The sequence below is a fragment of the Leptidea sinapis genome, chromosome 31, assembly GCF_905404315.1.
Source record: "Leptidea sinapis chromosome 31, ilLepSina1.1, whole genome shotgun sequence".
Classification (NCBI taxonomy): domain Eukaryota; kingdom Metazoa; phylum Arthropoda; class Insecta; order Lepidoptera; family Pieridae; genus Leptidea; species Leptidea sinapis.
In genome coordinates, this window is record NC_066295.1 from 5,986,690 (window position 1) to 6,014,040 (window position 27,351).

The following is a 27,351-nucleotide window of genomic DNA, read 5'->3' on the forward strand; positions in this document are numbered from 1 at the left end:
TAAACATGACCTCATGACTTTTTAGAAAATGTTCAGTAATGCACATAATGTCAATGTTATTTGAGTTCTAAAATAATTCTAGTTCTAATATTTTGAGTAACTTTTAATTGAGCATATGACCAAAGTATTTATTTTATACTTAAGTTTCCATAAACCTCTTGTATCATAATATGTATATCGAAAATGAAAGCTCTGAGTCTGAATAAATCTATGTAATATATAGGAATAAAATAATTATCACACTAAAACCTACAACTATCCTCTTACCAAAATCTTACATACGTCTCATTATCCTGGAGCCAAAATGTTTGAAGGTTTCACTTCTACCACGTTTGATACACACAATATTTTTTATTGAAGTAGGCGTTACTTTGCGGAAATCCATAATTATCCAAATGATTTGAGTTTTCTTTAGTGTTAATTCCACCAATATTTGTTTTTAAACAATTATTCGAAACGTGTTTCGCCTCTACACGAGGCATCCTCAGGACGTGTTGTCTCGAAATAAAACTCAACAAGTTGAGTCTCGTGCCAGATTTTGGAGAGCGAACACGTCCTGAGGATGCCTCGTGTAGAGGCGAAACACGTGTCGAATTGTTTAAAGACAAATATTGGCGGAATTAACACTAAAGAAAACTCAAATCATTAGGATGTACACTATATGTTTTTTTTTATGTACAGAAAACTTGGGATGGTGGAGATAGACATAGGATTGATCTTGACATTAGAATGATGTTATTCTCTGTGGTGAAATTGGATCAAAGAGTATGCATGTACTAGGTACATTTTAATTGAATCGTAATTCATATTTTACTATTTCCTCTACTACTAGGTAATTCGTAAATCGTAATCTTATTTTATTTGATGTTTTGACTTTAGAGGTGTGCGAAGTGTGGATTTTGCTTCCTTTCGGTTCCAGTTTATTTAAATGCATTTTTTTATAAAAAATTGTATGGTGAAATATTAAATTTTGTAAATAATGAAGAAGGTACAAAATACCATGTTTAGTTGAGTATATTTTAACTGAAATGAGAGCAAATTGTGTCAGCCGCGACAGGTACGGAATAATTAATTTGTGACATGGGCATGGCAGGAATTTCATGGAAGTGAAATCGGTAATTTAGAAGTGTTGATTTCGTTACCAGAGAAATTGTTATTATTTTTTTAAAGGTAAGTTTATTTGTAGCAATGCAATTCTTCACATCACTTCATGTTTACATAATATAGTCATCAATAACTTGTCTACTTGTTTATAAACAATGTAATTATTGTGTACCTAAATAGTGATATCTGGTTGTATTGTTTATTATATATCATTAATTCAAACCACCTGAAAAATTTTAATACACATTACACATAATGTAATCAAGATCATGCTATGACTGTTGTCACTGCCCTTAATGTAGGTAACAATAATGTAAGTCGTTTTTTTTTTAATTTATTGCTGAGACTTCATTAAGTACAGTCTTTTTAGATTTTATTACATCATAAAAAAATAAATGGATTTCTATTTGTAACAGAACTCATAGCCAGACTAAGGGTGTTTCATCTAAATGAAAATAGTATATCAGTTGTGTTGCGAGAAACTTCTTGCCGTGCACACTGCTATGTAGAATCCTTACTGTCTGCAGTTTTCCCAAACCTATTAACTTAGGAGCCCTAAAGCTTTGAGCAAACTCCTAACTTAATAGCTGGCAACACATCTCTTAAACCCTGGCATTGTGGGTGTCTATGTAAAAAAGTATACAGGAATCCCTTCAAATACTGTATTGATAAATAATGAAGAAAAACCATGAAATAATACTAAGTTTTGGAAGCAACTGCTAGAAAATGAGTCTACAATAAATAGATAAAAGGTTATTTTTACTGTTACATAGTTTGTTGTTCATAGGAGAGTTTCTATCAAAATGTTCTCAAAGAAGAAGAAGAAGCCTCTGATATCACCACCAAGTAACTTTGAACACCGAGTTCACACAGGCTTTGATAAAAGAGAAAACAAATTTGTTGGGCTTCCATTACAATGGGCGTCACTTGTTGGTAATAATCAGGTATGGTTTTAATAATTTATTGATTTTTGTTGTACACTACCAGTGGGAGGTTTCTTTGTACATGATGCCAGCTATATTATGGGTACCACAATGGCACCTATTTCTGCTGGGAGGCAATTTGTAGGCATTATTGTGTTTAAGTCTGAAGGGCGCCATAGCTAGTGAAATTACTGGCCAGATGAGGCTTGCCCCAGAATTTTTTGTTTTTCAAGAATCCTGAGCGGAACTGCATTGTAATGGGTAGTATCGTTAATTTGCTACTAAGAATTGAAGATTTCTGTTACTTTGTCATGGGATCTTAATTAGATTAAATATAAATATATTTTGGAAAACTATACCTACTTATATAAATATATATATATAACGAGGAGCTGCTATAAACCAGTGGTGTGTTGATGTCTCAAGCACTCTACACAACTTACAGTACTGAGCCAGCTCCTTTTAGCTATGATTCACACACAGTTTCTGTACCTGTTTCATATCAAGTATACTTATTTTAAATAATGTATTGCTATTTGTTTTCTTTAATTAAATAAATACAAAATTTTCATCTTCTCTTATGTGATTTGTATTGTAAGATGTAATTTATAGATAATAGTGTGGCGTTAAATTATTGCTAATAAAGATTTTTCTATTCTATTCAATCAATCAAAACATTTTACTTAGCCTTAACTTACTAATAATAGGTTTGTAATATTACAATGATAGTGAAAAGTAAAACTCAGTGACTAGGCATAAAAGGCATTTCTTTTCTCAAAATTGATTACTTTAGAATTATTTTTCTGATATACTATTCTACGATTCTACTACCGCTTAACACCATGTGACCCGTACGATCGTTTGTCCTGATATTCCAAAAAAAAAAATATGGTCAACAAAGTAGTTGTATATAAAAAGAGCTGAGAGAGTACCATCCTCATTCTGACTGTACTCGCCAGATTTGGCAAAGAACCAATATTGCGCAATATGGACAATTTTTAATGAAAACAATTTTTTTCTCAAGAATCAATACAAAATGCCTTCACAGAGTTTCTCAAGGTAAGTCACAACAAATGTTACTACATAATAAATAACTATAATCTGTATATTTCCAGATATTGAAATCAACTAACAGACCTGTTCCATTGGTGGACCCATCTGAAATCACCCCAACTGAAATATTAGACTTGAAAACAGTAGTGAGAGGTGACCACAGAACTTCATCAGTGGCAGCAATATCCAGACCAACATCTACTAACCCAATTCCACCACCAGTACAAAATGGTGTCACACTCCCGAAAACTTCCAATGTTGCTCGCTCTAATTCACTCAGGAGCAGTAGTCCTCCTAGGATAAGAAGAAATCAACCGAATATACCTCCATCAGTGCCTGAAGAATCACCACCTTTGCCCCCAGCACCACAGTATCCCACATTACGACGTGAGCAAAGCAATTACACTTTAAACCAACCGATTATAGAATCACCTGTTGAATGGTCCCAACATGCGCATGAAGCAACAATTAGGGCGATAAACGAATCTAATGACTATCAAGCTAATATGACATATCAGAATATACAGAATGCTAATGTGCCTTATCAACACAACCATTCAGCTCAACTACCCACAGGCAACAACCAGGTCGGAGTAAATGGAAATAATGCAAATATAGGTATGTCTACCAGTTTGAACAACAATAAAACTAAGTATTGTTCATCATTCATTCCATAAAATATACCTAGATTTTTTTATAGTTTATCTAACCTGTGATTTCTAAATATACCTTTCCCCAAATTGAACACCTATATTAACCCAAATAAATATATTGATGTGACTATTAAGACATGTATGACACAACACAAGTATAACGTTTTGTTTGGATTTGAAAGAGCAATATGTCAAGTAAATTTATTAATATACAATTATTGGGGATTGAGCAGGTCAGTTCAGGATCAACTGTAATGTTTATACTCACAATAATACCAAGGGTTTATTAATCTGGTGTATCCCTAGAGGTGTATGTAATGTGTATTAATGACGTATAAATATAAAAATTCCAATATTGACAATCAAATATTTGTATGCCGATATATTGGCAAATTGTGCTGTACACCTATCAATTATGTTATAACGATCATTTATGTTATAACGATTCATACAAATAAATCACTTGATTTCATAGAATTCCGCATCGTCCATAAAATTTTATATGTAGATTAAGTTTTTATATATTCAAAATTTTTATTATGGGGTTGTTTGTAGTCTTCTGGCAATTTAGGTGCAGGCAGAACACATTGAGGCTACATATTATATCTGTACTTTAAGAGGCTTTCAAATAAGTAGTTCCTACATATTATATTTGATTGTTGGTCTAAAACTACTGAAGACTAATAATGTTTTATGGAACAGGTGAAGCATATCAGGGAGCTGTGAGGCATCAATATCCACCAGCTCCGTCAATACCTCCCCACCTACCCCTGACTGCCTCTAAGCATGAGCTACGACTGACACATGAACAGGTACATAAAATTGTTATAAAATCAAATATAATAAGCTAAATTCCTTTCTTTTTACAAGAAGTGAAGAAATTATCTAATCGATAATAATAAACTATCGAATTTTCGCTATTAGAGATGTTCTTCTCTCGCCTTGTTTGACGCTTTGTTTTTGTCTATATGCTAATATATTGTAAGTCTATCAGGTTTGACCTGGTTTTTGAACAGGAATTCTATTGCATAACATACATGAATGCCATCTTAACCATCTAGATGTATGGCGGTTTTAAAGTAATTTCCTGCTATTTAGGTATAATCAAACAATGGAATGAGCATTGTGATCTTCAAAAGGCGCGTACACCTTCCTAAAAGCTTGCATATGGGAATGCTCCTGTGATTACTGTTGCAAGAGAGTAGGTGGTGGTGATTAATATCAACATTAGAGGTGGTAACAACGGGCGCACCTTATGCAAATTGAGAAAAAACCAGCCGTCCATAGATATCCGCAGTTCCATCACCCGGTGATCAGCCGTACGCTCGATTGTCCTACTTTTCCATAAAAGTATGGTACTTATATCCCAGATATTTATAAACAGTGAAACTCATACATCCATTGCATGTAGGTAATAAGTTAAATAAGAGTCTAATATTTTTTGAATGAACTTTATGAGTTTGACTGTAAAAAATATCTGGGAATATTTAAAATATACATAATTATTTACACTTGTTTCTTTGTTGTTATGAACTATGACGTCATCGTAAGTGGGCGCATGGGCAGGCGTTAGTGTTAGTATCGGATGGTTATTGTCAACTGCCTTGTACTTTTCCCGGGGCGTAAAAAGAATAGGGGAGTCCCAGTCCCATGGGTGTCGTAAGAGGCGACTAAGGGCTTTTTAGAAGTGGGAGAGTCCCGCTGCCGTCTTTTGACGTCAGCACAATCGGGCCAGACTCGACCGGGGTAATTACCACACTCGCACAGAATACCGGCGTGAAGTAGCGGCCTAGTGCCGCTATGTTTCGCATAGGTTAGTGTCGAGGACCGGTGGCCATCTCAATATCAATGATATGTTGGACACCTCCAACATTCATTGCTATGCAGACGACAGCACTGGTGACGCCATATACACGGGCCATGCAGGTCTTTCTCGTGAAATCGTCGACCAGTGCCGGGAGAAACTTGTGTCTTCTATCGAGTCCTCTCTTGAGAAGGTCGCGGAATGGGGAAATTTGAACCTTGTCCAATTTAATCCCCAGAAGATTCAAGTTTGCGCGTTTACCACTAAAAAAACCCCATTTGTCGTATCACCGCTCTTCGACAACACTTCCCTCAAAGCCTCGCCTAGTATCGGAATACTGGGTCTCGAAATCTCGAGCGATTGCCAATTTCCTGGTCATCTGGAAGGCAAAGCCAAATTGGCTTCAAAGAAACTGGGCCTCATTAATAGAGCACGGCAATACTTCAAGCCGGCCCACATACTAGCGCTCTACAAAGCGCAGGTCCGGCCACACATGGAGTATTGCTGTCATCTCTGGTCTGGCGCACCCCAGTATCAGCTCGATCCATTTGACCACGTGCAACGCAGAGCAGCTCGAATTGTCGGGGACCCAGTGCTCTGTGAACGGCTGGATCACTTGGCGTTGCGTAGAGACGTCGCTTCATTGTGTGTCTTCTACCGCATTTATCACGGGGAGTGTTCCGAAGAGCTGTTTAACCTGATTCCTGCCGCCGAATTCCACCTTCGCACGACACGCCACAAGTTAGGATATCATCCTCACCATCTGGATGTGTGGCGGTCCTCCACAGTGCGGAGTTTTTCAAGGAGCTTTCTTCCACGTACTACAAAGCTGTGGAATGAGCTTCCTTGTGCGGTGTTTCAGGGACGATACGACATGGGTACCTTAAAAAAAGCGCGTACACCTTCCTTAAAGGCCGGCAACGCTCCTGTGATTCCTCTGGTGTTGCAAGAGATTGTGGGCGGCGGTGATCACTTAACAACAGGTGACCCGTACGCTCGTTTGTCCTCATATTCCATAAATAAAAAAAAAATCAACAATTTTTTTAAATACTTTACATCCTGTAGGTAAAAAAAGAAGGAATTATTTACAAAAAATAGGTTATTATAATTATACTAGTCACGACCCCCTTGTACCTCACCTGTCTGCTGCCCGTGTATGCTTGCCTGGTTAAGCTTATGCAAATGGTAGTTAAAACAAACTCTTTTGAACCTGAATAGCTTTTGATCCCGATTTTAATCTTTTCTCATCAAGACCCTTCCAACGATATATTATGGGGGTCTGTACTATTGTGGTTGTTAAGGAATAATATTTCAAGGCCGTCTTTGTGCTTTATATATTTAGATTGTCATGCAATGTTTCAGTTCCGGGCAGCTCTCCGTCTGGTGGTAAGCGAAGGTGATCCCCGAGAAACCCTGACCGGGTTTACGAAGATCGGTAAGGGCAGCACAGGTGTGGTGTGCGTGGCAACAGACACGAGAACGCGGCGCAGGGTCGCTGTCAAAATGATGCATCTGAGACACCAGCAGAGACGGGAGCTGTTATTCAATGAAGTGGTAATTTATATTTTTATTTATTGTTTATTTTTCTTTAGAAGTTATACATGTTTTGGTGCTTTAGGAAAAAAATATGAGTGAATTTTTAAGTCGCGCGCGACCACCGTCACGCAAATTGAACACCCTGACGATAGCTGGTCAACTAGACCGTTTGTATCATACTTCAGCTAACAAACCTCTTGCAACTCATATGTTTACTGAACCACAACCAAAGGCCGAGAGTTAAATAAATTTCAAAATATAATTTCAATTTATATACAAATTGAAAAAAAATCTCCAATTGTATTAAAATAATTTAATGATATTTAATTACTCGTTATTTAATTAAATTATGCGGTATAATAATATTTTCATTGGTTGTATCTAATTTATGCAGTATTCTAAGATACTACGTACCAAAGCTGAGTAAATAGTTATTTTAGTGCGAGCATCCTTAAATTGCTTACAATTACGGAAAAGGAAGCCAAGAGTGCTAAAACCCTTGTTGACAATATTATTGTGCGCAGCTTCTTGTCTAGTGTAACTCCTAAATCACGTATGTGAGGAACTTCAGACAAAATACGACCATCAATGTAATATGTTGTTGCATATAACATCATGTCGTTGTTACGACACCACAATATCAGATTGTTTAAGTCTTCCTGTAAAAACTCTGCATCTGAATTTGACGACACAGGTCTAAAGATCTTTAGATCGTCAGCGAATAAGTAAAACTTAGAATTCCTAAAGCAATTACTGCTGTCGTTAATGATTATGTTTAACAACAAAGGCCCTAGGTGAAACCCTTAATGTACACTAGACTGCTGGTTTACTTATGCAAAAAACGGCTCAGAAGCATAATCATTAACAACAACAGTTGATGACCAATTGGCAAGATACGATTTTAACCAGTCCAGCTATACCCATGACTTTGAGTTTCATAAGTAAAAAACATCGATCAACCTTGTCAAAGGCCTTACTTGAAATCTGTGTTGATTGTATCAACGGATTTGCCAGTATCAAGAGCCTCAGTAATGTCTTCCACAAAGGAAACAAGGGTGGTAACTGTTGATCGAGCTTTCACAAACCCATGATGCTCAGATGTAACAAAGTTATTAAAGTGCCATGAAACGACAGTATATATAAGTAGCTCAATCACTTTTGCAAAGACAGAAATGATGGATATTGATTTATAATTTTTTACCTCCTCCTTGCCTCCGGCTTTGAATAAAGGCAACACCAGGGCTTTTTTCCATAAGGTTGGATATGTACTTGTCCTAAGAGATTTGTTGGTAATCAGTGCAAGTGGTAATGCAGTAGCGCAATTATGGACAAATATCGATATATTGCTCCAGATCCTTTCCAAATATCAAGTCTTTTTAAAACATTATAAACTTCGTCCACTGTATAAGATATATAATCAAGGTACACATTACAACAAGGGTTCATAAGATAAGAAATAGTATAAAAATTTTGATTATTACTATTATTGGAACTGTCTACTCACGAGAAATAATTAGCGAATACATTACAATTGTCTGTTTCATTGGAAACATTTTTGCCTCTCTTTTGTTTTAAGAATGGCCAAATTAATTAAGGGTTTGACTTGTAAGTTCTTGTTCTTTCTGGTTTGACTTTAACTTGATAGTTCAAGTCGTTCAATATTTAAATCGTTCAAATTCAGCGTAGGAGCATGCGAGTAATACCTCACATCTTTTTTTAATATATCAAAGGATGGTTTATCGCATGGATTATTATATTTGCGAACTTTCATCATATATTTCTTTAATGCACTTGATCAGACACGGAGTGAAAAAAACTGGGTAATTTTAACTGCGTGATTTTGCCTTAGGTACATACTTCCATATTAATTTACGATTTTTTATCTTAATTACGAAATTTGTGAAAGTTAAATAATTACAATTACTTACATACTATTTCGTTATTCCCTGTTCTTGTAATGAAATAATGTCACAGCAGAAATACTGACAAACGTGCGGAAAAAATGTCTCTTATATAATTATCAATCATCACCATCATCATTTCAGCCAGTAGATGTCCACTGCTGGACAAAGGCCACCCCCAAAGATCGCCATGACAATTGGTCCTGCGCTGCCCTCATCCAAGCTTTTCCGGCGATCTTGACCAGATCGTCGGTCCATCTTGCGGGGGCCTACCAACACTACGTCTTCCAGGTCGCCATTCGATTGATACAACTACACGTCCCAATTTATTTGTCAGGTGATAATGCGCGACTACCCTCACCCGAACATAGTCGAGATGTACGCGTCGTACCTGGTCGCTAACGAGCTGTGGGTCGTAATGGAGTACATGGCCGGCGCGTCGCTCACACAGATCGTTACTCGCGCCAGGATGGACCCGGAACAGATAGCCACCGTCTGTAAGCAGTGCTTGAAGGTATACAATAAACATTTTATGGGTTGAAAGTATTTTGCTATTAAATTAGGATAAAAAAGCAAATAATTATACCCTATAAACTACACCACTTTAAATGAATCTCTCAATTTTTTCCTTTTTTTTTTGGTTACGCTTATAATGTGTCCCTGGATGACTTATTATTTGATGATGATCGACAATTTAATTTTGTGACAAATCAAATATTTTTATATTTCTGGGATATTTGTTTTTATCATATATTTAAACAACATCCAGGGAAACATGTTTTGTTTTCACAATATAAACATTAAGATCATTTGCAGTTTTGAATGCAAGATATAATTTGTCAACAAGTAATGGATCATCTAGTGAGTCATATCTCAGAGCTGTGCCCAAAAGCTTCACTAGTGTTTATTGTGTGGCACAAGAAATCCCCAATTATGGTTTAGCAATATTGGCCAAAGTATAATCTGTTTTTATATATTACGAAATTCAAAAGAATTGTTAAAAAACGTTTGTGTTGTAAAGGTTATATATAAGGTTTCTTGCTCCCGTTGTTCTCAGGTCTGAGGCATAGCTTTTCGATTAATTTGTAGTTTTTGCCTCTCAATAAGTGATATCATATCTTATTTTGCATAAAAATATTTGAATTTGAATATGAGGATAGTATCTGTAATGGTAAGGAATAACCAAGACTATCCAAATATTGTTTATTGAGTGTAAATTCTGATAAGATTTGTCTTTAATCAATTCAACACGTGTTTACACGAGGCATCGTCAGGAGATGTTGATTCGCCAAACTCTGGCTCGAGTCTCGTGAATAACAACTACAAAACTTTGCGGAATTTATACTCCATTAAAATCACAACATTAGGATAATTATGGATTTCTGCAAAATAACGCCTGATTCAATAAATTGTAATAATAAAAATATGTAAATAAAATATATCTGTTGTCATATTGCAGGCTCTAGCATTTTTACACGGACAAGGAGTCATTCACCGAGACATAAAATCAGATTCCATTCTTATAACATCAGATGGACGTGTCAAACTATCAGACTTTGGATTTTGTGCGCAAGTTTCACAGGTCGGTGTAATTTAAGGTTATGTTAATTTGTGTAATCATTAACAATAGTATGGAATTAACTTTCAAATATTGATTATTAGTTCTTCATATAATAAAAGGTACGGAACGGTTTGTGCTCGAGTTCGACTCGCACTTGGCCGGTTCTTTTAAAAAAAATTAGCCAACAGAGCGTTGTAACACTAGAGGACACATTACCATCATTTTTATTTAAATAAGACATAAAAAGGCATTTATTTTCTCAAAATGGATTCCTTTAGAATTCTTTTTGATTTCATTTCTAATATACTAGATACTACTACCGCTTCGGAAACAAATGGCGCTCTGAGAGAGAAGAAGCGGCTTTAAAGACAAAACCTCATCGTTTTTATCCGTGTAGGTTTATTCAGCTCATTTTAAAAATGGAAGAGATTTATTATTAATTGAAATTTAATATTTTGCAGGAATTACCAAAGCGTAAATCTCTAGTGGGAACACCGTATTGGATGTCTCCAGAAGTTGTATCCAGATTACCATATGGTCCTGAAGTTGATGTCTGGTCGCTTGGCATTATGGTCATTGAGATGATAGATGGGGAACCGCCATTCTTCAATGAACCACCATTGCAGGTATGTTTATCTTGAAAAATTTATTATGTGAACGGACAGAAGTGACAGGAAGCTGGGGAAGAGGGCTCTTATTGGGCGCTATATAGGATCCCTTGTTAGTCGATCTATCAAAATAATTCGAGGATAATGACTCCAATGAGTTTTTGTATTCTTTGTTTTACTACATATTGTTTAGAAAATAGAATTTGTGGCTACGATCATGTTCAAGATATCCAGTAGTCTTCTATAAATTCATTGAATTTTCTTACGAAATTGGTGCAGAAACCATCTTGCCATGTCACCCTTTGGAAAGTGATCAACCTTTTACATGGTTAAATATCCGTTAACTAGTGTTCATTTATGTTACCTTTGTCATATCAGTCTGAAAATTCGCAGAAAGTTGATTGTTTTTGCTGATCTTAGCCTTATAATTACTTTTATATAGTTTTTGTGCTTTAAGGAAGTTCTTGTCACATGTGTCTTCACAGGGGCGTGCATCGGTTTTCCAGCGCGGTAGGCACTGTAAGCCTAACTAGTCGTAGTTGCGATTAATATTTAAATATTTACTTCCTGTTATAAGGATAACTATAAGTTTTTTTATTAACCAACATTTTTCTGCCGTTCGTTTAGCCAAATGTATTTTTCTTAATACTTGGTATTGTAATATCTCATAGTTTTACCTTTTTGTTGAGTTAAACTAATATTTGGTAATGGTCTATGAAGAGAAACAATTTTTATTTTATCTACGAACTAAAATAGTGCAAAAGGATACGTAGGTACCTAATTTCTGTAAACAAAATATCGTATAGTCGCCACAATCGCGACATTAGAATTTCTCCATTATATTTTAATTCCTTTCTTGTTACCAATTTTAAACACAAAACACACATTAACTTCTTTTTTTCCCCAACTAAATATAATTAACAATAAACAAATCAACACAAAACAAATGACTAATGTAATTAGCTTAATAATTCACGCCCGTGATATAAAGTACACGAAAACACAACATCTAAAACAATGGCGCTGTTGTTGTTGATTACTAAACAATATATTTTTATTTCCGGAAATGTCATATTTTATATCTCACAATCATGAATCACGTCATGTGCGATGACAAAACTCTTATGGGAGCGCAATAAAGTTGATACTCGGACACTAAGCGAACAAGATTTACTCATAAATCATAATGTAGGTATAATTTCTTTCGTCGGTTTAATCCGTGACAGCTACAGTTGGAAGTTCGAACTGTCATAAGCTTGCCTACCCGAGAATTCCCAAAGAAGTCAAATTGCGATGGTTATATTTAAGAACGATTTACATAGTCATTGTATATTTTTTGCTGTGGTCGTATAACCTTGTAAAATAAATTTTGTCATAGAAATTGAACGTATTCTACTAGCTTTCAGTAGGCATTATCGGAATTGCCTACTATCTTATCGGAACGTATTTAGTATATCGCGTAGCGAAAAACTTACGGGTTGGGTGTTCAATAGAAGTTCGATTATTGAATAAAATAACTAAATTTATCTGAATTAACTTGGAATCTAGTGTAGGTATATTACTTAGAATCTAAATATGGTAGGTAAGCTATGCCTATTGGCATATATGGAATGCACGCCCCTGTGTCTTCATTATATTCACAATGCCCTACAGAACTAGAAATGCAATAACCTTTGATGTAGAAACTTCTCACAGCTAGTCATGCTTTAAGTGTACTTCCATTGGTACTAAGCCTAGTTTATCATGAGTAAATATAAAAGATCCTGTTTTATTGAACTAAAAACCACAATAAAATCAATTTGAAAAGATATTATTAAATTAAAAATTATGAAATTGGCAGTTATAGAGACTGCCGTGAGCAGCGAAAACTTGAATTATTAGTACTAAAATTTGAAATTTTATAATGTTTAAAATAAAGAGTTAAATTATTAATTTTCAATGTATTTTTATGTATTTTTTGTGCGTGTGGTGTCGCACCAGAATAGCACCACCCCATCTCCCGTGGGTGTCGTAAGAGGCGACTAAGGGTTACGAACAACGGAGAATGGGCAGCAGCATCTTTCGTTAAGAGTACACCATTTACTGCGATCGCCAACCCGCCTGCCAGATGTGGCGATTATGGCAAAAAACCCCTCAAAAATATGACAGACACTATAAGGCCCCGGCCCCCAGTCCCCGGCGGCCCCGCTCGTGGTGGCCACGGTAACATCCACACTCATGACGGGGCATGGGGTGGTGGGTGCGGCAGCGCTACCACAAACGAAGACCATTGGCCCTGGCTACATACAATGTCAGGACACTGCGGACTGGCGAGAAGTTGGAGGAACTGGAGGAAGCTGTGAGCAGATTACTATGGGATGTCGTGGCGTTATCTGAGGTTCGAAGACAGGGTTGGGACTCGATAATCCTAAATTCCGGACACATACTCTACTTCTGGGAGGGCGATCAACTGTCCCAGGGTGGTGTCGGGATCCTCGTTCACAACTCTCTCGTCAACAACGTAACTAAGGTGGGGAGCGTGTCGACTAGGGTAGCGTATCTAATACTCAGAATTACTGAACGGAATTCGTTGGAAAGTCATACAGGTTTACACTCCGACTTCGACACACTCAGACGAGGAGGTGAAGGCCATGTATGAGGAGATCTCAACAGCCATTCACACTCCGAAGACCCACTTCAACGTTGTCATGGGAGACACTACCTTAAAACTGGGCAAACGTAGCGGCGATGAGTTGAGAGTGGGGCAATTTGGTTATGGAAATCAGAACACCCGAAGCCAGATGCTGACTTCATGGCGAAGGAGGATCTCTATATGATGAACTCCTTCTTCATGAAGCCAGAGCAACGGAAATGGACGTGGATCAGCACCGATGGTGCCACCAAAAATGAGATCGCCTTCATTATGTCGACCAAAACATACATTCAATCATGTCTCCGTGATCGTCTCAGTGAAAATTGGGAGTTATCACCGCATAGTAAGAGGCACATTGAATATAAATCCAAAACTGGAGCGGTCTCGACTGGTGAAGTCTACGTCCGACCCGCACACATCCAGATCCAAAATCCCGAAAACTTTCAACTCGAATTGCAGAACCGCTTCGAATGCCTCGGTGACTGCGATGATGTGGACGAGCATAATAACAGGTTCGTGGCAGCTGTTCAAACGGCTGGGTCTTTCTTCAAATCTTCAAGGCCAGCCGTTCAATAAGAACCGGAAAAATCTCAGACTATAACGCTTAAATTGATGGATGTAAGACACCAAACGACCCTTCAGTCCCCGGACGATGCTTCCCACTATAGGCAGCTAAATAGACAGATGTCCAAGTCATTGACTCGCAATATATGCCGCCACAATTCAGATTGTGTGAAGGCGGAAGAAGCGTAACAAAGGTTCACGTATTCAAGGCTTCACGGCTCAAGTATTCGCACGAGATTTGTCTATTGGGCAGAGCCAACTGACGAAGCTGAAGACCGGTGACGGCAGGGTCGTTACGTCTAAACCCGAACTTTTGAGGGAAGTCGAGAAGTTCTTCGGACAGTTATACACGACCGCACGGGCACCTGTTACCAACAAGGCTGAAGACTGCTGAACCAAGAAGGCTGAAGAGCCAAATTAGCCCGACACTATACCCATAGCCCAGACGTCAGCCTGTACGAGATTAGTATGGCCCTAAAACAGCTAAAAACAACAAGGCGGCGGGTGATGATGGAATTACAGCTGAGCTTCTGAGAGCTAGTGGTACCCCTGTACTTAAGACCCTCCAGAACATATTCAATTCCGTCATCCTCGAGGGCAAAACGCCGCAAGCATGGCACAGAAGTATAGTAGTGCTGTTCTTCAAAAAGGGCGATAAAATGCTTTTGATGAACTATAGGCCCATATCACTTCTGAGCCATGTATATAAATTGTTTTCTAGGTTTATCACGAATCGTCTCGTGCGCAGGCTTGACGACTTCCAGCCGTCCGACTACAAGCCGGATTCCGAAAAGGTTTTAGCACCATACACCACATACACACGCTGCGGCAGGTTATACAGAAGACAGAAGAGTATAACCAGCCACTATGCCTCGCGTTCGTGGACTATAGAAAGCCTTTGATTTATTCGATTGTCCGGGAAGCTCCGTAAAATCTTCTCGTCCCGAATACCACCATGTTTGAAGACAAAGGTTTTCAACCAGTGTGTGTTGCCAGTGATGACTGTACGTTACGTAGACGTGGTCGCTAACTATGGGCCTTATGAGAAAGCTGATAGTCGCTCAGAGAGCAATGGAGAGCGCTATGCTTGGAGTTTCCCTGTGAGATCAAATTAGAAATGAGGAGATTCGTCGGAGAACCAAAGCTACCGACATAGTCCAAATGATTGCGAAACTTAAGTGGCAGTGGGCAGGGCACATAGTTCGACGGACAGATGGCCGTTGCGTTGGGGCAGTAAAGTCCTCGAACGGCGACCACGTACCGGAAGACGCAGTGTTGGTAGGCCCCCCACAAGATGGACCGACGATCTGGTCAAGATCGCCGGAATACGTGGGATGAGGGCAGCGCAGGACCAATCGTCAGTCCATCTTGTGGGGGGCCTTCCAACACTGCGTCTTCCGGCCTACGATGAATGTATTTTGAAAACTTATTTACAATGATATATTAATCAAACAGAAACACTATTTCAACAATGCACAGTTTATACACATTGAACTGTTCAATAAATCCATTCAATTTTATTTATAAGATATACACAGCACTAATGTTGCATTATGCGTCAGTTTAAGTTTATCTACTTATATATTTTTATAAAATTATTTATTTATTGCGTGTGCCAGTCATGAGCACGTCGGTGACGCGAACCCATAAGATTTTCCCCTACTTAAAAGTGCCTATCCCGGCTACAGAAGTTTTCACCTCAAAATTAAGTAAATAAAGTAAAAAAGTATGTGTTGGCACGTCGTTAATAAACCCGGTTCCGCGTGTCCCCGCAGGCGATGCGTCGTATCCGCGACATGCCTCCGCCGCGGCCGCGCGGGGCGTCTCGCTCGCCCGCCGACCTGCTCGGGTTCCTGGAGTGCGCGCTGGTGCGGGACCCGGCGCAGAGACACACGGCCGCCGCGCTGCTGCACCACCCCTTCCTGCGGCGAGCTGGCCCGCCCGCGCTGCTGGTGCCGCTCATGTAACTATACCCGCCCGTAGTAACAGGCTCGCTGGTGCGGGTGCATCTTACTTTGATTTATCTAAGGCTTTGGATTGTGTTCAACATTCAAGGCTGGTCAGGAAGCTATGATATAAAAGGAACTGCGTTCGATCTTCTGACTTCATATCTAAACAATAGAATTCAGAAGGTCGACGTGAATGGCAGGAGATCCCCTGGGACTCCTCTCAGTATGGGGTTACCCCAAGGGTCTATTCTTGGACCGTTGCTCTTCCTTATCTATATAAATGATCTTCCTAATCTTATAGAGAAAAAACATAAAGTAGTGTTGTTTGCGGACGACACTTCACTGATTTTCAAAGTAAAAAGAAACCAAGCTATGTATGACGAAGTGAACGATATTCTATCTGACATCGTGTACAGGTTAAGAAAACTAAATATATTAAATTTACCGTACCAAATGTCAAAAATGTAGATACAAGTGTTTTGTTAAACGGAGAGGTGATAAAACCGCTGGAATCTGCTATATTTCTTATCTTAGCATTACTCTAGATTCTAAATTACAATGGGGCCTCCATATTGAAGGATTGGCGAACAGACTTATTTCTGCAGCATACGCAGTAAAAAAGATTAGACAATTAACTGACACAGATACGGCGCGACTAGTATACTTTAGTTATTTCCATAGTATTATGTCCTATGGTATATTGCTATGGAGCAACGCTGCCAATATTAATACAATATTTGTGCTGCAGAAGAGGGCTATTCGCGCTATTTATAACCTAGGTCCGAAAGAATCATTGAGAGCTAATTTCAAAGAAATTAACATCTTGACTGTTGCTTCTCAATATATTATTGATAATGTAATGTGTGTTCATAGGCACATAAGTGAATTTGCAAGAAATTGTCATAACCATAATATTAACACCAGGAAAAGACATAAACTTATAATGCCTACTACTCAGCTAAGTCGAGTTAGTAAGTCTTGGGGCGATGTATATGCCTTTACAACAAGATCCCAGAAAATGTTCAATGAAAGTATTACGTTATTCAAATGAATTGTTAAAAAAGTTTGTGTGATAAAGGTTATTTTAACATAAATGACTTTCTTAATGATACCACAGATGGGAACGGAGCGATCGCTCTGTGGCTATTAAGTAATAAGTTTAACTGTACAATATTACTTTGTAAACATATTTCTTTTTGATGAAAAACAAGACCGCTGAGTTTGTTGCGCCCATTCTTCTCACGTCTGAGGCATTCGTTTTGGAGTGGGTGATAGTTTTTGACTTTCAATAAGTGATGTCACATCCTATTTTGATTAAAAATATTTGAATTTGATATTATTAAATATGAATGTTTAATTTTATGTTTTTTATTTCAGGGAAGCGCCATGATTATCACGAACACAAAATTTAACAACGACGATACGAAAAGGTAAAAAAAAACCAATGTCATTTTCAACTTTTCTTTAGTTATCCTTTAATCACCTGAGGGCCTACCATCAACTATTAATAAGCGATGCGAATCCGATCCAGTTCAGTTTAGGTACCTAAACTGAATCACTAAAATTCGTACCATGAAGTGCCTTTTACTAAATGGCGTTTGGATCGCTTATGAAGAATGAACGAAATAAAATTGCGTTTCGAAACCTAAAATGATATGATATGTTTTTTTGCGTAGAAAATACTAAAAATACATTTTAAAATTGCGCAATTGCGTCAAATCATAAACCATTAAGCCCTTTTTTATACTTATTAAATAATAGTAATATAAATAAATATAGTTCTTTGAATTACAAATTAAATGTTTGGTTAAGTGTTTTCGTAAAAATAACGAGTTATGAACGCACCTCCATTGATGTTTGATTTGACAGGACCACAGAGTACATTTCTTTTAATTCGTTCTTGCGAACAGGCTATAGCCCCGGGCTACTGCCTCGTCTTTAGTATTTTCATTTTTGGTATTTATTTTCAGTATTTTGTTTTACAAAAAAATCCAATAAAGTATTCTCATCTCATTTTTAATCAATAAAATTTTTCTTTTCTATGTTTTCACTATTTTTTAAAAGTTATTAACAACACGATTCACTTTCCTCTAAGGAACTAGCAACTTTTTTCGAATCGGTCACTTTGACAAATTAGCTATCCAGTTTAGGTTGAAATAACACCTCATGGTACGAATGAATGAACGAACTAAATCAGTTTGCGATTCAGTTGGTATCATTTTTGACATTCAATTGACATCATTGCGATTTAATCAGTTGATTTGACGTCGACCTAAATTAGATAGCTCTAATCACGTCGTGGTACGAAATAGCAAAGCAGTTTATTTTAGGTTGTCAATTGAATCGCAATAAGAGTTCATGGTAGGCCCGCAGGTCAAACATTTGTGCCTTAAGTTCAATAAATTATACAATTTTAAGACGTACCAAAATTTTTGGACGATGCGGGACTCGAACTCACGCCTCTCGGGTTCAGTCCGAGCGCTATTACACACTAGCCAACCGTCCGAGTGAAACATCGAACGTAATTTTTGGTACAATTTTTTTTTTGACAGTTAAATAATAAATCGGTACAATATGTGAATAAGTTGATATGTCAAAGTTGCTTATTGTAATTTTTTTTTGTTAATAATATTTTATGTTATTTATTTGTTTTTTTTTTCATAAGAAAGTCGCTTTTGATTTTAATAATAATTGAAATTTCCAGATGCACTAAAATTTTAAAATGAGATTGCATTTGGGCTAATTGATGGATGTCTTGTAAAAGAAAGCAATTCGAATTTTCAACTTATTCATGTAATGTACGGAAATTTGATGGAGATACGATAAGATGTGGACAAGAGGATAGTTCTCTCCTCGAACACTGCAGCCCTTTCAAGATCTATTGTATCCTTTGCCCATCGGGTCAACAGGCAAAGGAAATAATTCGAAGCCCAGTCAGTTTAATACTATCTATTTCAAATTTTAAGTGATTTTAAATCATATTTTTATTATTATAGGATTTAAAATCACTTATTGAGCGTCAGTACAACAAGTACATTCCCAGTTTGTGGTCACATTTATGTAATAGTAACCTTTAGCACACTAACGTTTTTTTACAATTCTTTTGAATTTGATAACACATTTGTTTTGTGCATTTTCTGGGATCAAGTTGTAAAAGCATAATATGCATCGCCCTATAAAACTTGCTTACTTGACTTAACCGAGTAGTAGGCATAAGAAGTTTATGTTTGTTCCTCGTGTTAACATTATGACTGTCGTAGTTTTTAGCTATCAAATTCGTTTAATGTGCTTATTATTAGCATACAGAATAACACCAAAAATATATTGGGAAGCCACAGTCAAAATGTTTATTTCTTTAAATTTTTCTCGTAATGATTCTCAATGATTCAAAAATTATAAGTCACAAGGTCATGGTAGACCTTGTGACATGGTGCATTATCTTGTTTAAATGAAACTTTTATCCAAACAAACTAACAATCAAATCTTTCCTCTTTAGAATATTAGTTTAGATAAAATTGTAAATATTATTTTGACATGAATATTTGTTTTATTTGCAGGTGTTGAAGTATGTTACATCATATTTATTCTGAGTACTTATTATAATAACTATTTCTTACTAAAAATTTAAATTTCTTACAAACATGACAAGTATATAATCCACCGACTTACTATAGTGCTATATATTACTCTATATACGTCTACTATCTCACTCGAATCAGAAGAAATTCTGTTAATACTATGACGTTATAAAACTGACTGCTGAACTACGAGAGGAGAGATTAGACCTGAAGGTATGAGTTGTTTCATTCAATGACGTTCTATACATTATAGACAAAGCACGTCGTATAAAAACTTTAGTTAAAACGTGGAACATGACAGAAATTATAATATAATAATAATCTTCTATACATTGCCGCATTTACTCCAGTTGTTTAAAATAATCTTGGTGAATAAGTAGCAATGTAATACATTTATTCAGTTCCGGTTGCGTACGTTCAATTTAGAACCTGATTCGGACAGTGACAGCTGTTGACACATGACTAAGGAGAAAAGTATGTTTACATTATCTTTAAGAACACTTTTGTCGTTCCGCTATCAGACTGCGTGCATATCATATATGTCGAAATATATGTATAGAACATCGTTGGTTTCATACAATCGTTTAATGAATTAGTAAATAAGTTCTTATAATGGTATTACCTTGTAACTTCTTGTAGAATAGTGGGAGTATATTGACTTATTATTGTGTACTTCAGTAGGTACACAGGAAGATACAGTTTAGGTCAGTCTTCAATTATAAGTTTAAATCAAGTCGAACAGGAAGGGAATTCAACATACAACACTATCTTCTTAAATACTTTTACCTTTTTGCTTACCAAAATAATATTTGAATGTATAATTCTGTTTAGTTAACTTATTAATATTATAATTCAAATTGAAATAACGATGTAACGCGCTTACTATAAATTGCTTTTGGACGGTTTTGCGAGCATGCCACCTATCTCTTTTACTTGGTATTAGGATTACCAAGCCTCAACCGTGTGTCATCAATCTGTTTTGAATGTATGGCCTAAAGGAGATCATTTAACAGAATAACTAGTTATAATGTTTTATGATCTTTAATGCATTACTTTTAATGATAATGAAATGTACATAAATCACATACACTAAAATGTTAATAACCTCTTTTTCTAAATACATTTCTTCTGATTGAATCCTAAAAAGAAACAATCCCCTCTGGAGGTGATCACTTACCGCTAGCACACACGTTTCAGCTCTGTTCAATAAACCTGATTCACGACTTGATGTTTTTGATGTGCTTAAGTTGCGAACTCTTCTCTCTTGCGAGTCTCTCAACGTCTGTGTGTTCATTGATATGAATGAAATACTTGTCTATCTACATTTTTGTATAAATAATTTAATATCTTTATGTTAAGAATTAATTATAGTTAATCAATTAATTTTTGTTTTATAATTGCTAGCTAGTTGTATTTATTGAACCTTGTATTTTGAGGTTATATATTAAATGTATCTGTAATATTTAATAAGCGCTTCTTGCAAACCTTCCCAGTGAATCATTCCATTGCATTATCTCATTCCATATTATGTAAATGGACTGGAAATAATTTCGTATTTTCTATAATATTAGAAGTATTTTAATTGTTGGTTATTCGAAGTCTCTTAGTATGTAACACAAATGCCTTAACCAGTAATCATACTAAGACCCCGTCCAATATTTTTTCTAATAATATATAAAATATATTATGTAACCCAGTTGCAAAATAGAGACATACATAAACGAATTTAAAATGGCGACTGTTAAAATGTCATCTCGAGCCCTGTCATTGAATATATAAATGTAAGAATAAATACGCGACGGTTTTTCGCGCATTAGATTCGTTTGTAGTATTATTAAAAATTAGCTATAATTTGGAATATGGAGGAAATGGGCTATGAAATCACTTATTCAAAGTCAAAAATTACCCATTTGAAAAAGTATGCGTCAGATCTGCGAAGAACGGGCGAAAGAAACTCAGCGGGATTTATTATTTCATAAAAATGTTAAAATATATTACCATCAAATTTATTATTCAATAGCCTGAGGGAGGTCGCTCCATTCCTAAACTGTGTTATCATTAAGCAAGTCATACTGTATGTTACAGCAAGTAACCTTTAACACACAAGCTTTTTTAACGTTTCTTTGAATTTCATTTGTAAAAAGCATATACATCGCCGGACAAAAGACGTACTAATTCGACTTGGCCGAGTAGTAGGCATGATGATAAATAAACTCCAAGATCTGCAAGAATATAATGAATTGTTTGAAACTTTATAAACTTAATATCCACTATTTGCATTATGTCGCCATTTTCAAATTGTTTCTGTAATATATTGCAACATATAAGAGGCCTTAATTAGTTATAAATCAATTCGGCGAATAAAATTAATGATTATTTTTAAAATTGTGGGTTAGTGATATATTTAGAAATTAGTTAGTGCCAGATTCAGTGCCTTGGTGTTAAATGTAATCAGTATTAAACATGTTCATACAAAGTGTTGAATATATTTTGTATTTACTTCTTAATCATGTTGCGTGTCTATTTGTTATACACTATTTTATCGTATTTATACAATTTAATCGTTTAAATTTGGCTTTAAATTATATTAAACTAACGATAAGTATTCTATACACTTTCGGCCTCACAAATGAACTTGGCATAAAGTTATACCCAAAAATATGGAAAAGCGATATACGCTGACACTACTGTTAATACAATGAAAGTTTGAAGTTTTCTGTCCGAATGTAAACGTGGGAAACGTTGCACGTCCGAATAAACAAACTATATGCAAAATGTATTTTTGTAAGCATTTTGCATATATGTAGGTACTTGGTTTATTCTCAGTTATAACTTTATGCCAATTTTATTTGTAAGGCCGTGTTTGTGTGTGTAAATGAATTTGATTGGATCATGTCGTTTATCTTTCCTCCGATAGGTTTAATCGTTTATTCGTATTTATTCAATCCATTAATTATTAACGATATTAAATTCAAATTTTTAGTCCAATTTTTCACCTTCAAGTTCAGTGCAAACAGTTTGAGACTTAGTTTTTTATACTCAACTTCAGATAAATTCACATCACAATGAAATTAAACTGTCTCGCCTTAAATATGCAAATTTATTTGTAGCAAATATATTTTTATTTAAATTAAACGTTATTTTTGCAGTATATACAAGGTATTCATTATTAACTTCATTCTGTATAATATATGTTTTCTAAATTGGATTGTGTTATGATTATTAATATACAGTTTATGCTCTTTATTCGCGGGGTATATTATCCTTACTGCCGCGAATACAGAAATCGTGAATAGTCATTTAATGGGAGTATACTTTCTAGGGGACATTCCTAGATGAAAATAATTATATAGAACAAATACAGAAAAAAAAAATTGAAGTTTTTGACCATATTACGATATTAATTATTTTCAGGCTGCGACAATGGTTTAAAGATTTTTTTATTTTTTTTTGCTTGGCAGTTTTTAAAGTTTTTTCAATCGGTTGTAATCAAGTCTATTATCCTTTTTTGTTAGTCCATTCACGACGCGTTTAAAAAAGGATATTGGGTTGGATACATATTGGAATCCTTTTTATTAGAATGTAAGTATAATAAATAGCTTTTCATATACTTGCTTCGAAAATGTATTTACGTATGCTGTGTCATTTAAAAAGTTACAAATTACGTATCATATAACGAAATGTGAGGTAAAATAGGCACTTAGGTGAGTACCGCACTAGTTGTATTGTTCAATGCGTATCTTATAAAGCTTTTTTAAATATTAATGAAAAATATAAGAATTCAACCAAGGAGGTTCGCATTAAGAGAATAACTAGATTAAATGTTCGAACCTCCTTGCTCAATGCATTGTCTCACATTAATACCAAAGAGAAAGTGAGACGTAAGAGCCTATTATTTTCTAACAGGCGTACATGGCGCCATTTGCGGATCTGTGTTTTTTTTTTCACGACATTAGAAACAATTATTATTACAACTTTCCCACTGATATTTACATATAAAGTTTGTTATATCACCTGCACTGCACTGTTTTCTCATAAATGCATTGAAAATCGTTGTATGACACAATTTCTATATTTACTAACTTGTCACTATGGTAAGGCCGAGATGAAAACTATATTTTAATTACGAGTCTCGTCTGTATCATGTACTGTTACATCGTTGGGGGAGAAAAGCGGAAGGAAATTAATATACAAATTGATCCGATTTGAGTGGCTTTTATAAATCAGATAAGCGTAGTGATCCACTGATTACTGTGACAATGTAATAATAACTGTAAACTGGAGCCTTTACTTATCACATTCCAAGTGTTATTGTTGTTGTAACTTATGTATCTCTAAATATTATATCAACTTAACGTTTATTATTGTTAATATCGTGTTTTACACTCGCGTTGATGATATCTGTATTGTAATGTTTATTTACACTATGATATATTATATGAGGTAGCTTGATATTGTTTCGATTATTGTCGCCTTAGATCATTTATATGTTTAGATAGACTGTGAACACGTCAAAATAGCGGCGAACTGTTTTTATTTTCAGAAACGCACGCGCACTGAAATAAATTGAAATACGTATCGCGAGTGTAAGAGGTAGCTTGTCACGTACATTAGTGGAATAAACCTGGCTGGTGTTGTGTTGTTTGACAGCACGAGGATGTTTCTAGATTCTAGATGTATAATGTGAACCGATTTATTTGATGACGATTTCCTTATGATATATGTGGTTGAAGATGAATTTAATTTACTTAAATCTCTGTAAAAATCGTTGTTTTTACTTATTTTACACTAGGTTTGGTAGTTTTAGATATGCCGAAAACTTTTAGTATGCAAGTATTGGTAGACCTACGACCTTAGTTTGTCAGTTTAGAAATGACGAATAAAGAAGGTTATGACGCACCGAGATACTTTTGATGAAAGGCCTTGAGATATCGTGCCGTGATAACTTGAAAATCGCGTGGCTAATTGCCGTTCCCAATATAGGTACTATCTACAGATAGAGATAAATTATTACCTTCTACTGTCAGTAATCTGAAGCTGTCCCAATATACCCTATAAGTCATTCTTATCGCCTTATATTGGGACGCGTGAATCGCAATTTCCATACAAACTTCTATCGCTGGTAAGCTATACGTTGTCCCATTGACAGACAGCGTGTACGGATAAGTCCTTATACGCGAGTACTTATATTGGGACGCGTGAATCGCAATTTCCATACAAACTTCTATCGCTGGTAAGCTTTACGTTGTCCCATTGACAGACACCGTATACGGATGAATTACCCTGGATAAGTTTATTGGAACAGAAAAGTCAACGATAGTTACGATTTTTTATCTTAAGTAAGCCACAACCGGGGATAGACTGAATATTGTGAATGGCCGTTAGTAAGCTTTAGTTGATGCAGCGCAAGCTGGTATATATTTAACCAGTGACTTTTACTTTTACTATCCAATGCTAAAATATATCTATATAAGTGACTTGCCCTCGCCATCTAAACAGGGCTTGGCCAATATTGCGCTAATGCTTTAAGGTGTCATGTGGAGGATATAACAAGAGCGGTACTGCCACTGTTGCGTTCTCGCTCGCACTCATCGGGCGTCCTTGTGACAAAATTAACAAAAAACAATCACGATTAACAACCAACCATGAACGATTGGAATATTGACATTGACGTAAAATGTCAATTTACTATCAAATAAAATACTGTCTTAAGTAACTAAGCTCATGCCATTTGATATTCGCAATTGTGACTGTGTTCGTATATACTATATATATATATATATATATAGTATACATATATATGTATATATATATATTATACTAGTATGAATTCCAAAATAATTGTAAATTCTCCGTGTCCATATAATTGGGCACAAAACGTTGCTTGTACTTTGTATGCGCATGTCATTAACAGTAAAATTCAAACGACTATCATAATATGCCACTTGTTTATAATATATGCAGAAACTACGGAGCTTAAAAAATATTTTACCTTTTATTCCTGTACTTATATTGGGCACGTTTTATTTCGCCTTTAAATCAATTAATGTTTAAGTATATAAGGGTTTATGCTGAGTTTGCCGTATGTAATGATTCCGTCTAACGTATTTAGTATTCTGTGAGTTGTTAGCACTCTTGCACCGGATTGTTTCATCACAATGCACACGTTGGAAATAGAAGTGTTCGCTAGGTATAGATATGCCAAATATATTGTAATTTATCCCATTGTTAAGAACTGTTATAATATATAGATTTTTGAAGAAACTAAAACTGTTTGTTTTAATCGGTCATAGGTACCTACTAATATATAAGTACCTATTCCCGTTATATATCCTAGATGTAATGCTATCCGTAGGTAAACATCTAAACTAACAAAAATTACTAAAACGCTTGAAGACAACGTGTTTGTGGTGCTGCCAACTAAAATGTTAGTAGATGAGGGATCGTGTCTCGGACAAGTCTCTTAAGTGGCTTTGTTGTATTATTTTACCAAAGGTAAGTGAATACATTCTAAAGTGTTTCCAAATATGTTTTTGAGTATAATATTTATAAATAATGTAATGAATAGCCCCCTTATTCATAATAGTCTGCTTAAGTTAGCATTGCTAATTCTCACTCTGTCCTCTTCCGTCCGTAGCAGCTGTTTTAACTTAGCGGACCATTATGAATCAGGGGGTTGGTCTTTTGTGGAAAAAATCCGATGGGGCACATTGAATCAGTAAGGTGCGGGGTACAATGATACGTATCAATCTGCCCATCAATAAAGTGTCCCGAACGAATAATAGTGTTTTTTTTTTTTCAGAAAATGGTCCGCACCCATAAATAAAAAACTGATATATCAACAAAGAAAACAAAAGATGCTATATGTGAAGTAGGTACTTAAGACTGTCTATACGCAAAGCGGCCTATAAATTTAGTAGGGTAAGGTGGGGCACATTGTTACAAAAAAAATATGTTTGTTACAAATGTTTATATACGAGGGCTGCACTAAAAGTATTTCCACTGTTCCTGTCATATTAAAATGTTTTTAATTGAAAACTCCTTGGTTTTAAAATCGAATACCATTTATTTATTTAAAAAAAGATTCTCGGTCTTGTCACAAGGTCTTTTCAAACTTGTTTAGTCGTTGAGAAAATGAAATTGACTCGAGAAAATTCTAGAGCGATGATTTATTACGACTTTCGAAGTGGTTTAACATCGGATGATTTCTGCATTTGGTGATGAAGCCCCATCCAAAACCACAATTTATCGCTGGTTTGCTGAATTTCAACGTGGACGTGTCAAGCTCAGTGATGATCCCCGTCAAGGTCGTCCAAAAACTGCAGTCACCAAAGAAAACGTTGATGCTGTGCGTAAGCTGATTGAGGAAGATCGACATGTGACATAATACCGCGAAATTGAAAAAATAGACACACAAAATAGGCATTGGCATGAGTCAAATACAAATAATCTTACATGAACAATTACTTACTTACGCGTTACTTG

The 27,351-nt window shown here is 35.8% G+C and overlaps 1 protein-coding gene across 1 annotated transcript; it reads left to right on the forward strand.

Moving 5' to 3' along the window:
- Window positions 1–798: 798 nt before the first annotated feature.
- LOC126974085 (serine/threonine-protein kinase PAK mbt) lies at window positions 799–26,136 on the forward strand. The gene is made up of 11 exons (XM_050821490.1): window positions 799–1,170; window positions 1,892–2,048; window positions 3,143–3,698; window positions 4,436–4,545; window positions 6,900–7,091; window positions 9,312–9,488; window positions 10,434–10,556; window positions 10,997–11,161; window positions 16,115–16,302; window positions 17,666–17,718; window positions 19,846–26,136. Exons 2-10 carry the CDS (start codon window positions 1,908–1,910, stop codon window positions 17,676–17,678), a joined length of 1,665 nt encoding a protein of 554 aa, XP_050677447.1. The 5' UTR covers window positions 799–1,170; window positions 1,892–1,907; the 3' UTR covers window positions 17,679–17,718; window positions 19,846–26,136.
- The last annotated feature ends 1,215 nt before the right edge of the window (window positions 26,137–27,351 follow it).

What these genes read in the sequence shown, in the direction of transcription:
- LOC126974085 (XM_050821490.1), top strand. Translation starts at nt 1,908, where the DNA reads ATGTTCTCAAAGAAGAAGAAGAAGCCTCTGATATCACCACCAAGTAAC. An exon ending in TACGACTGACACATGAACAG is followed by an intron (nt 4,546 to 6,899) that starts GTACATAAAATT and finishes GCAATGTTTCAG; the next exon opens with TTCCGGGCAGCTCTCCGTCT. An exon ending in TCTGTAAGCAGTGCTTGAAG is followed by an intron (nt 9,489 to 10,433) that starts GTATACAATAAA and finishes GTCATATTGCAG; the next exon opens with GCTCTAGCATTTTTACACGG.